The sequence below is a fragment of the Zootoca vivipara genome, chromosome Z1, assembly GCF_965207765.1.
Source record: "Zootoca vivipara chromosome Z1, rZooViv2.hap1.1, whole genome shotgun sequence".
Lineage (NCBI taxonomy): Eukaryota > Metazoa > Chordata > Lepidosauria > Squamata > Lacertidae > Zootoca > Zootoca vivipara.
The window spans coordinates 34,257,794-34,270,229 of NC_142583.1; the positions used below are offsets into that span (position 1 = coordinate 34,257,794).

Genomic DNA, 12,436 nt, shown 5'->3' on the forward strand with positions numbered 1-12,436 from the left:
GGACTTCATTTGATGAAGTGCCAAAACGAAAAGGTCTTGCTTTGAGAAATGATGGAAGCAAGGCATTCTACCTAAAGCCTTCAGTCTACAGATTCACTTTCCACTCCAGCTCAAAAGCATTTCAATCTGCCCAGCTCCAGGTGAGTAACAGAGCAATTCTAATCCCAGCCAGCTAGAAGTGGGAAGCGACAGAGTGCTGCAGCCACTGCTGCATCTGCAGCCCCATCACTCACAGCACAGAGCAGGTAAAACCCTCCTCCACACCAGCCTGGATCTGGTGTAATAATTGGACTCAGATTGGGCTCAAGGCAGCAGGTGATGGCAGTGGGGCCAGTTTATAACCAGCAGAGTCTAGGCCAGCTAAGCCCTTCCTGCTCTCTGCCCCTGCCAGAACAGACAAGGGTCTAAAGCCAAGGGTGGGAATTAGCAATACACCCATCCAGGTGTAGGCAAAAGGGTCATACATGGACCCTTTGGATCCAAGCTACTGTGAAAATGACAACTGTGCACTAAACACCGAGAGCATTTATTAACCACAATAGAAATGTTATTTTTTAAAAAAATCTGATGAAACTGGATTTTCTGCTCCATGCATCAGCGTTATCAGAATGTTCTTGTTATTGCCGAAGTATGCAAAAAAGAATGCAATTTTATTACCAACGCTGGACCCAGCACAAATAAATTGTGATGATAAATCACGATGGGAGCATTTCATATACGCGTACACTGTTAGGCATTAAAAAATAGAGGGAAGCAAACCTGGTCTACGATGTCGTTGACTTTATCCCGTTCACAGTCGAGAATGACTCGCCTTTCTCTTTTGACCTCCAGATCCCGAAACAATGAGCGGTATGTTTCATCTTTTCTGTCGTTATTAATGTTGCCCACATTTATAGCAGTCACTTGCCATTTCTTTTCAGCTGCAGTGTCCAGTACAGCTTGTAGTGTTGAAAGACCTGGCAAGATAGAAAAATACAATAAAGACTCGACCCCAGATGCATGGCTCTTAGGTGAATTTATTTCTAGGACAACTCAACAACTAGCTCAGCAAACCAGAATCCACCCCCCCCCTTTTAAAAAAATAAAATAAAATAAGGAACCAGTGTAACAGTGGCCATAACTTTCTTGGATCCCTAGGAATTTCTGTGCAGTGAAGATGTGAGCTCCTATAACAACATCCATTTGTTTGCACTACAGGTTCATTTTGGAAGAGACGTTATCATTTCTAGGAAGAAGAGCTTCTATGCTATCGTGGAGCATCGTCTCTTGAAAAAGGGCCTGTCAGGAGGGGGGGGGGGAATACAGCTACACCCGCTGAATCAATAACTAAATGCTACTGAGTTGTTTTTTGGCTTTTGGGTTTGAGAGACAACACATTTAAAGCCTTCTCTTTAAGTTCTGTAAGACTAGCAATAGCTTCTGGAACTTCTAGGAGGCTGGGGAAGACGACTCACCATCATTGCTCCTCCCAGCACTTTCTCTGGGAGGAGAGCGCCAACTGTAAATTGGTTAGAAGATCGCACCCCTTCTGAACTGCATCTATTTTTGTTGATTGATTGATTGATTTTATGTGAACTCTGTTGAATTTTTGATTTTATCCCATTTTACCCATTTTCTCTCTCTTTCCCCCCCCAACTAAAATCATCCAAAAGTGTTTGTTGCAAGCCACTGTGAGCACAATTCCATGTGGAAAGACAGCACTAAACTAAAGCTTTGTCTCTTTCTTTTGCTCCTTCTCTCTCATGCGTCACCAAGATATGGATATGGGGCAATAAATTATATTTGTTTATGAGACCATGAGAGCATCAGAAGAGCCTGCTACATCAAGCCAATGGCCCATCAAGTCCAGCATCCTGTTCTCACTGTGGCCAATCAGATGCCTGTAGGAAATCTGCAAGCATTCTTGGAGCACAAGGCCACTCTTCCCTCCTGTGGTTTCCAGCAACTGGCATAGAGAAGCATCGCTGCCTCTGACTGTGGAAGCAGAGCACAGCCAGCGTGACTAGTAGCCATTGATAGCCGTCTCCTTTGTGAATTTGTCTAATCCTCTTTTAAAGCCATCTAGGTTGCTGGCCATCATTGCCTCTTGTGGAAGTGATTTCCACTATTTAACTATGCACTGTGTGAAGAAGTCCTTTCTTTTCTCTTTGCTGGATCTTCCAACATTCACCTTCATTGGAAGTCCATGAGCTATGAGCTTTTTCTCTCTTCGCCTTCTCTGTGTCATGCACCATTTTATGAACTTCTCTTCTTCTTCTAACTAAAAAGTCTCAAATGTTGCAACATTTCCTCATTCAGGTTTTCTTATTTGGAACCTTTTCCAGCCCCAAAATATCCTTTTCGAGGTGATGCAACTAGAGCTGTACACAATATTCCAAGGGTGGCCGCAACATAGATTTTTATAACAGTTTTATGATATCAGCACTTTTATTTTCAATTCCTAATGATCCCTATCATTAAATTTGCCTTTTGTTCCAGCTGCTGCACACTGGGTCAACATCTGCATTGAGCTACTCTGACCCCAAGGTTTTGTTTCTAGTCCGTCATTCCCAGTTCAGATCCCAGGTCCTGATCCAACACTCTAGCCTCTTGCTTTTGCAGACCCTCCAAGTGTCCCTATTTTCCAGGGACGTCTCTGATTTAGAGAAGTCGTCCCAGTTTCTGATTTGATTCTGAAAGGTCCCGCTTTTCCTTAGGACATCCCTATTTTCATTGGATAAATGTTGGAGGGTGTGGTAGGATGTCCTTATTTTCACTGGGGGTATGGAGTTATCTGACCCCCCTGAGCTGTCTGAAGGCAATCCTGTATATGGAAGCTTTTTAAAATGTTTACTGTTTTATTATCTTTTTAATATATGTTGGAAGCTGCCCAGAGAGGCTGGGGCAACCCAGTAAGATGTGTGGGGTATCAATAGTAAAATTATCATTATTGTCAGGGGACCTCAGTACAGGGAGCCTCTGCCCGTCCTCCACACCAACACCTCGACCAGTGAGAGCAGCAGCAGCGGCTCAGGTGGAAGCAATGAGGAAGTTAGCGGGATGGAGCAGTTGAGGCTCAGCGAGAGCCCTTGCACAGCCCTGACCAACAGGTGGAGGGGAGCAGGCAGCCGCTTCCGTCGCCTGATTTAAGGCGTACGCTGAAGCGGAAGGTCAGGGGGTGGTGTTTTGGGGTTCCCAAGCTCTTATGCTGGACGTGTAACAGGAGGCATCCACTCCCGGATTCTGCGAGGGACTGAGAGGTCATTTTTTTTTTTGCTATCTCTGCACTGCAAATACTACCGTATGCACAATAAAACTCTTAAAGACAGAGCAGACTCGGACGTTGTTACTCAAGAGTAGCCGCAACAGCACCCTTACATTTATGGAATGAGGCATCCCTATTTTCACTGGAGAAATGTTGGAGGGTATGCTTCTGCAATCAGTTTCTACGTGCATGCAGAGTTGAGTGGCTGCTCACCCCCACCCTAATCCTTTAAAACTTGTGTGTTCTGTGTTACACAATCCTTGATTACCTACAATACGTAGAAAAAGAAACTGCCATGGATCAAAATGATGAAAAAACAAAAACCCAGGCTATCCTGCAGTGCAGCTACAGTTTCAGAGAGCAGAATTATTGCAAAGTAACCTTTGAAGAAGCTAGCAAATTGTTCCGCTTGTTAAACACTATAGAAAATGTCAAAAGGGCCACTGTAATCGAACAAGTTAATTACTTCTGGAGTGTGGAGAGGACCCCCTAAGGTTTTTTAAAAATTCCTTGTGTATGATTCCTGCTACTACTGCACATGTCCATGTTGACACGATACTATCCAAAGCGGTGGATTGAGCGAAACAGGGAATGTAATATAATGAGCCTCCTTTTCAATATGTTAAATTTTGAGCTCCTAATTTGGAACAAGGGAAAACACTCCTGAACTTCAAGTGCCCATAATGAGACTGCCTGGTGAGGACAGTAATCTGTCAAAGGGGATGAGGAAATTATGTGAAATGTCAGAGTGATTCTCCCCCCCCCCCAAATAATAAATAAATAAATAAACCAGAGGAATCAATTGTATCATGGAATCTCTAAAATCCTACTTTTCCATCAGAGATCCTGACTACTATCCCCAGTTGCTAAAGATAAGAGAAAATGAAGAGGAAGGAATCTATAGAAAAGTAAATGTTCAGTACAAAAACATGACTGACAGTTTAACAGGCAGTTATGGACCTAAGAATGGGCGAAATTTGCAAAAATGGGACGAAAGTTTGCGAATTTGAGCTTTCATGTTTTGACAAGTTTCCAGGTCTCAAGGTTTTGAAATGTTTGTAAACATCCAAACATGGACCACAAATAAAGGTTTAAGTAAATACACTGAAACATTATAGGGATGTGTTCAAGGTGCTTTCTTATGCGCCAAATAGCTTCTCTCCTAAAAATACTATTTTGAGTGGAGAATATATCTGGAATCTGACTAAAATAAACCTTTAACAAAAATTCTATCCCACTTGCTTTTCCAGAGACTCAAGGTATTTAAAAACGAGTAATAAAAACAAAGTAAAACAAATACAATCCCTAAAAAAGACAACCTATTTACACTTACATTAATGAGTTAACAATGTCAACCTAGTTAACAAATTCCAGAAGTATAAAAATAATCATATTTAGACAAAGTCTTTGTTTTTACAAAGCCAGGCTTTGCCAAGCACCTGAATCACTGAAATTCATTTGCCAAGAACCCTTGGTTCATCCCCAAAATTTCAAAAATTATCTCTGCTTGCACCCTATTGCACCTTCTGTGTTTATTCTGCAGGAGTTTATCTTCTTTTTGCTTCTTTTCCTTTGTCTCCTATTAGACAGGTCCATTAAAAGTAATAATTGCCAATTAATATTTTTCAGCTGTCTGGTTCTTAAAATATTTGTGTCTCTTCAGTTCTAATGCCTTTAACAGGTAAATCCAGCATTTCTGCTTTGTCCCAGTTAATGAGATTTATTTTCTTCTAGGAGGCTGAAAACAAGAGACATAAGTTTCTGGCGCTTGTACAAGCCTTTTTAGTGTGACAGCAGGCCGAAATGTGTGTCAAGGGCCCTTTAAAAGTGTCTTATGGCTTGGCAAAGCTCTTTAACGAGGCAATGAAGCATTTTGGGAATTGTAGTTCCCAAAGGTGAGCTTGCAAAATAAACAGGGGCATAAACTTCCTTCCTCCCACAAGGCAGCTGCTTGTGTATGTGAATGGCAGAAAGGGACTATACAAGCAAACTGGTGCAAATAAACCCATAGGCCCCTTAAAAAAACACCAAACCAGAACACCAACTTCGAAGGAGGTGACATGAAGCTGAAAAGTGTGCATGTATGCCCCACTTGACACTTTTCCATTCCCAAACTCCTCTAAGCAGTTTCCCTCACCTATAGCTGTCCATATGTGTGTCTGCAAGAGGGGAAAGCAGCTGTGTTGGTGAGGGAGGGAGCAGACTAAAAATCTTGCCAAAAAAAAGTGCTGGGTAAAAATCTCTCTCTCTCTCTTACACACACACACACACACACACACACAGAGAGAGAGAGAGAGAGAGAGAGAGAGAGAGAGAGAGAGAGAGAGAGAGAGATCTTTCTTTATCCAGCACTTTTTTTGCAATATTTTAGTGTGGGAAAAGACAATTTGAGTTAGACCCAACTTGCACTTGTGCATAATGTATCATTCAGCCCTAAATAAAGACGAAGCTTGTAAAATGGCTTTCAGGGATATTTACAGGAGGAAGGCAGACAATAGAGACTAGTTAAATGTCACTTTGCAGTGTTTCAAGCAATCCTATGAAGATAAGAACTTTGCAGGATAAGAACTTTCACTTCCCTATGCCTCAGTTTCCATAGCAGAAAAATAATACATGGGCAACAGAACGAATCCAAGGCATAACTCACTGCTGCCTCTGCAGTGGTTTAATGTCACAATATTGTCAAAAACAATTCCTGTTAAATGGTCTTGTAAGGAGAATGGCTTCATTTCTGCAGAATCATTAGTGGCCTGTGCAATCTATGGGTAGAAGGCTTTCGTAAACACCAAAAGACCCTGAACACTTTCATATGAGAAAGTCAAAAGTTTCTCCAAGAGGATGAACTGTTAATGCTCATGGTATTTTCTCTAAATATATGGTATACTGATAGCAAAGTTTTGGAAGACACAGAAGATACCAACAGTGGAAGAATGGCAAATGAAGATGCTGGACTATATGGAACTTGCTGATCTGACCGGAAGACTACATGACCGGGGGGAGGAGAAGGTAGAAGAGGAATGGAAGAAATTTAGAATTTATTACAAAAAATATTGTAGAATTGAAGTGTGAGGAGAATTTTAAGCAATTGCGAAGTTGCAGGTCAAGAAAATAAGTGAGATATAATTGAAAATAGGTTAGAATGTTATAGCGAGATGTAAAATTAAGAAAAGGATGATGTAATTAGGTCTGGAAAATAAGATATAGAATTTGCCAATAATGATATGCAATGAACCGCTAGAAGGGGGACCCGGGGAAGTCCCATACTAAAATGAGGGGGGAAAATGGAATGTTTATGTTGTTGTTTTCTTTTCTTTTTCTATTTTTGTATTTTTGAATTATGATGTTATAATGCTGTATAAATATACGGATGTTATTCTTTTTTCTTTTTATAAAATTTAATAAAAATCATTTTTTTAAAAAAGAATGGTGTAAAAGAAATACAGTAAATAATTCCCTCATTTACTTAGTGCTGTTTAAGACAGGCTACATTTTGGGGCATCACACTGTCAGGGGACCACCAGGGGGCAGCGGAGAGTCCAGGAAGTGGGGACAGGGCCTCTCCGATGCAGTAGGAGCCCGGGATGGCAGCGCTTCAGAGCAGTCTGTAGGAGGAGGTGCTGACCCTCAGGAAGCAGTGCAGAGCCTTGAGGATGCTGAGAGCGGTAGGTTCCCAGAGGGAAGCATTGGAGTCTCAGGAGGGGGAGGAGACAGCACCAGCCCCCCAGTTGGGCAGTTCCAGTGGGGAGAGTTCGCCACCAGCCCCATCACCCCAATAGAGGAGGGGTGAAAAGACGCGCGCAGAGAGGAGGAGATTCCGAGCGCCCAGTGTGTTCTGTTGGCGAAAGTCACAAAGGGCGGTGCTTCCGGATTCTGATTTGGGATAGTACAGTCATGAGCTTTTTTGTTGCTCTGTCTTGTACATATGTATATAATAAAACTCTGTAAAATCCAGCCACAGAGTTTGGAGCGGATTACTCGTGAGGAACCAACCAGCACCATTACACACACCAGTTGCTGTACATCACATTGCCTTTACATTAATTAGCCATAATTATTCTCCGCCTCCCTGGTCTCACTTTTCATGCTCAACAAGATAGTACTTCTATGTATGCATAATGGAGGACAATGCTTCCTTTCAAGGACAGCTCCTTACCAAGCGCCTTATACAAAGGATCAGGACAAGCAGAGCAGGCTGCTGCTTGAAGGAAATCAGAAATGCTTTTATACATAAGTACTCTTTTCAGTCTGAACTGAACTGACCATAGCTTCAGCAAGTCAGGAACGATCATCAGATCCACACACTCTCTTCAGCCCCCAATGCTTCCAACCTTCCCTGGTACACCAGTCTGGTTAGCTTTCCCCTAAAACCCTAATACTAATAAAACACTAATTAGTATTAAACCCAAACATGAATACATCTGTAAATAGCAGGTAAATTGAAATGCAGATTCTTAATCAGGATCTTAAGCCAAAGCATAGCAAGATGAAAATACATATCCAAACTGGATCTGTATGTGACACTCCCATTCCTTTGCAAACAATGCCTGCCTTCCTCACAAGGCACAGCTTGGTATTTTCCTTTGTAAAGCACATAATAGGAATAAACATGGCCTCTATCCCCAGTCAAGTGCCACGTTCTAGAGATGCAGGTGCTTGGGGCAAAAAGCGAGGGAATGGTTGGATGGGTAAGTTATAACCTGTGAAAGGTACCTACACAAGGAAGAGGTCCACTTGAGATGGACAAGGCTTTTCACCTTGATTCTGCCTACAAACATTGAACAGGGGTATCTGAAAGGGGTATCTGACTCCCTACCTGACACCTCTAGCTGCAATGCAGCAGGAAAGGGGAAGGAGAAAATTTAACAGTAGAATATTGCACACTTTTTTTTCTATTTGCCTAGGTCCCCCCCCAGACCTGCCTCCCCCTCCCCAGCCATCTTTTAAAAACGTTCTGCTGCCATTAAAAATGCTCTTGGTAGATAGATATGGGTAGTATTGAGAGAGCTGCTTAAGATGGGTATAAATTAGACTCGGGAAAGGAGGGACGGGAAGTTATTAATAAGGGTTAGAAATAAGATGTTTCTTTCTTTCTTTCTTTCTTTCTTTTTTAATGCTTTTTGTATTTTCTTCTATTTTCTTTATTTTTCCAGTATTTGGTTTTCTTTTACTGGAACAATGTATGATGAACAAAGAATGTTACGTATATTTGTATGTTGAAAATTTTTCAATAAATGTATTATTAAAAATAAAAATGCTCTTGGAGGGAGGGAGTTGCAGCGAACTTTCTTCATTTAAGAAAACACTGTCACAGCTTCCCACAGGGATAACTACTAATAAAATTCAATAAGGTTCTAGCTAGTAATATTCTCCATCTTGGTATAGATTGACGGATGATATGCACCGGGAGCCTACATGACAACTGACCCAGTTTCCCTAGGGAAATTCATACTGTGAAAACCATTACTTTTAAGTGAAAGTCATTTTTTACTCTCAAAGGACTGGTTCTAACATAATATTTTCCTCTGCAGGAGTCCTTTTGAAATGACTTGTAGAGGTGCACCCATTGATTTATTTATTTTTCCAGGAAGAAAGAAAAAAGATGCCTAATCATTGTCTTTGATCCAGATGGCAGTTCAGTCTGCTACTTACCATGCTACAGCAGTCACCTTCTCTCCTTAAGCACCCAAGGCCAGAACTTACAAAACTGTTCTGCTCTGTTATGCTTGGCACTCTCGGGCTCCTACATCATTTCAGTTAGGTTTGTGGTTCAACATTAATTTCCGTAAGTTATCAAGAACACCTTACCTCTGTCACTGTCATAGAGATATGCAAACTTGGTCCACTGGTAATATTCAATCAAGCTCAGAAGTGCTCCCTTGAGGTCTGGCCTCATCTGGATGACAAATGGGTGTGTTCCATCTGTTGGGAAGCTGGGTGTTATGAAGGAGACATGAAGTGTTCCGCAAAATGATGTGATGGTATTTACAGACTTCTTGTCATAAAATCCAAAAATAGCAAAGACTCCTCTTGAAAACTGGGAGCAAACTAGGAGAAACAAGCAAAAAGAAAACATTTTAGAATGTGCGACTGATTTGCATTGTTTTAAACAGAAAAATGTACAATTTCCCCCCACACCTACAAAGAAGACTTTTCAGACAAAACATTGGGAGAATGGTTGTATTTATTAACATTACAAAATCAGATGAACAGCAAGCCAGATATACCAGATCAACCAAATTCAGAATGTAAGGGCAGGTGAGAAGGGACTGGCTGAGACTGATCAGCAATTTTGCCAAGAAACTGAAGCTATTCAAACAAATCCCTGAAAGAAGTTTCCTCTTTGTATCTCCAAATACTTCCATGTTTTCTTCAGCGTTATCCTGAATAATGCCACACATATATGGCATCTGTATGATATGTACATGACATCAATAAGGGTGGCAATGATGCTTAGGCAAAATCAAAAAGTTCAGCTCCAGATAACCAAATGTAACTGTTGTCTAAGCAGACATGAAACGGAAAGGCATGCTTTTGTGAAGCTTGCAACTTCATCAAAGACATTAGAAAAACTGAAATTTCAGTTCATATTCCTTACTCTACTTACCCTATACAATCTAATTTGCCCTCGACGGTGAAGTTTGTTTGTTTGTTAGTTTGATGATGATGATTATTATCATCATCTACCTTGAAAAATATTGGACATATTTTGCCCACATTGTTGCTTATTATTGTAGCACACTTCTAATTTAAATGTGTGCTATTCATTTTAAACTATGTTTAGAAGTGGCTTATGAAATGGTTTGATGGGTCTTCCTCCCTGAACTGCCACAGAATGGGAGGGGCGGGAGAGAAACTGACTTCTGTGTAAGGTAGCATGTAGTCTGATCCCAAGGTGCACCCCCCCCTGCTCTTTAGTCATCTTTCCTATAAAGAACACCTGTCTTGAGTCCAAATTAGCTATTCATCCTTAGTGACGCTCGGGAAAGCGTCAAATCTGATTGACCCTAGAGTTTCCATACCATCATTACACCCAGGATATGATCCTTAATTGGCTAGGATCCCTTAAGAAAGAATGGAACAAAGGTTTTTAAATGGCCACTCAAGTAAAAGGAAGAAAATGACTGTGAACAAACATTCACAAAACGATGAATTTAGGATTTTTCAAGAAGACTTCCCTTCTTGAAATCGCTGCCTTTGAACCAAAAATGTTACCTAGAGAACACATGGCTGATCCATAGCAAACACTTTCTTCCTACTTTCTTTGATCCCACATGACTCTGTTAGGTATTATTTACATGTTCTCTTTTTTATCTTTGCATTGCCTCTTGTGGACTAGCTGATGTTGTGCTATAAAACCTTTAAGCAACTATAACTATTATTTCTATGCACTTACGGAGAAATACTGGTTCACACTAATGCAAAGGACATAAAAACACAAGAGGAGCAGTTTAAGCACTGCACTTTGTGTTCTAATGCTCTGTTTCATTAAACTTTTAATATCAGCATTATAGGACTCAGCAGAAGAAGGTCCTTCTCTATGGCACCTCAGGTCATGGAGCAAGAAGAAGAATCTCCTGGGTGTAAATAGAGTGCTGATCGTTTCATTTTTATTACCATCTCAGACAATAAAAGCCTAAAACAATGCTGATCATTAAAGCCTGGATGAACCATCCCATCTTTTTGGGTCATTCTCTTAAATGACTCTGCAAATGCAGCTTGTTTTCAAGGTGCTAAACAGTCCTTACTTTTATTTACTAAATGAAAAAAAAGTGGACACAATGGTTAAAAAATACTTATGGTTTAAAATCTTGTTGCCACCACATGTCCTGACGACTTTTCATCTCTCAGGTGGAGACACTGTTTGTCTAATCAAACTCAGTGAAGCCCCCTAGAGAATGCAGTGACCCCATGTCTCTGTTTTGCTCTGTTGGTTGGCCACACCCAACTGTGATGGCATGTGAGGAACCAACACTGAGTATCTAACTGAAAGCATGTCCTATGCACTTAAATGGTGCACACCCCATACATCATCCCCACCAAACTGGTTTACCCCCTCAGTGAGCTACAATTTCTAGCATCCTTAACAAGCTACGGTACCCATTAATCAAAAATATTTTTTTTTGAGAGGGCAGTGGTTCACCGAACAGCTGGTTAGCAAGACTGTTCTATTGTGAATAGATTTTCTAAATAAGCCGGGTCTCTGCTGGGTACTTTGCTTGCTTTTCTCTTAGTTGTATTTTTATTTAAAGGTTTGCTTCCTCACCTGGGCAAGAACCAGTGGTTTAGAAGTAAACCAGGCATCCCCAAACTTTGGCCCTCCAGATGTTTTGGACTACAATTCCCATCTTCCCCAACCACTGGTCCTGTTAGCTAGGGATCATGGGAGTTGTAGGCCAAAACATCTGGAGGGCCGCAGTTTGGGGATGCCTGAAGTAAACTCTTACCCTGTGGATAGCACGATCTAGAATCAATCTAGATTGAAAGCAGCATGTTCTGGATAGAGATAAATGACACTTTTGTGGTACAAATAATAAAGCTTATTGCCACATGCATTTTCCTCACAAAAGAACCAGATAATCATCACAAATATTAGTTTTTATATATGAAGATTGTAGAGGTTTTATGTGACTTTTCTAAGCAAATTATATCCTGAGCCTTCAGCTTCTGCCAGCCTAGGCACATGCCGTGCTGCTGCTTTAAAACTGGGACTGATCAAGTGTTGAGTTTTCCCTGCCGCAGGGCTTTGTAAACCATGGTTTTCCCAGTGAAACTGTGACAACCAGAGCCTCAGGCAGGGCCTTGCCAAGACATTTTGCTACCTGGGGAGGAACAGCATGGTGTTCCTGCTTCCAGGTCAAGGTACATAACACCCAAGGCCGGTTAAGTTATTTTGGAATTTGAAGCAAAAATATAATAATAACCCCAAAAACACTTCTGCCTCTCCCAGAAGTAAAAACAAACAAACAAACCCACAATAAAAATAATTGCATAACTAATCATTTGCTCCCCTTTCATGACAACCCATCTCAGCTGTCTGCGGCAACCCTCTCACTTTGCCTAATGGCAGGGCCAGCCCTGAGCTGGTGGTCTCCTTAATTGGTTCTAGATAACCCACAAGAAACAAGAGAAAAATTGGCCAAGTGTTGCCTAGCAACAAATTACAGCTCTTTGCTTTCCTCTCTTTCTTCCCCT

General features: G+C 41.2%; 1 protein-coding gene across 1 annotated transcript in view; it reads right to left on the minus strand.

The window, feature by feature from the left end:
* GRIA2 (glutamate ionotropic receptor AMPA type subunit 2) overlaps positions 1-12,436 on the minus strand; it is an 80,683-nt gene that overhangs the window by 26,899 nt on the left and 41,348 nt on the right. Inside the window, exons 3-4 of the mRNA XM_088661088.1 lie at positions 9,050-9,289; positions 760-956 (exon numbers count right to left, since the gene is read on the minus strand). Of these exons, the coding sequence (XP_088517214.1) occupies positions 760-956; positions 9,050-9,289 (437 nt within the window). The remainder of the gene's footprint in view (positions 1-759; positions 957-9,049; positions 9,290-12,436) is intronic.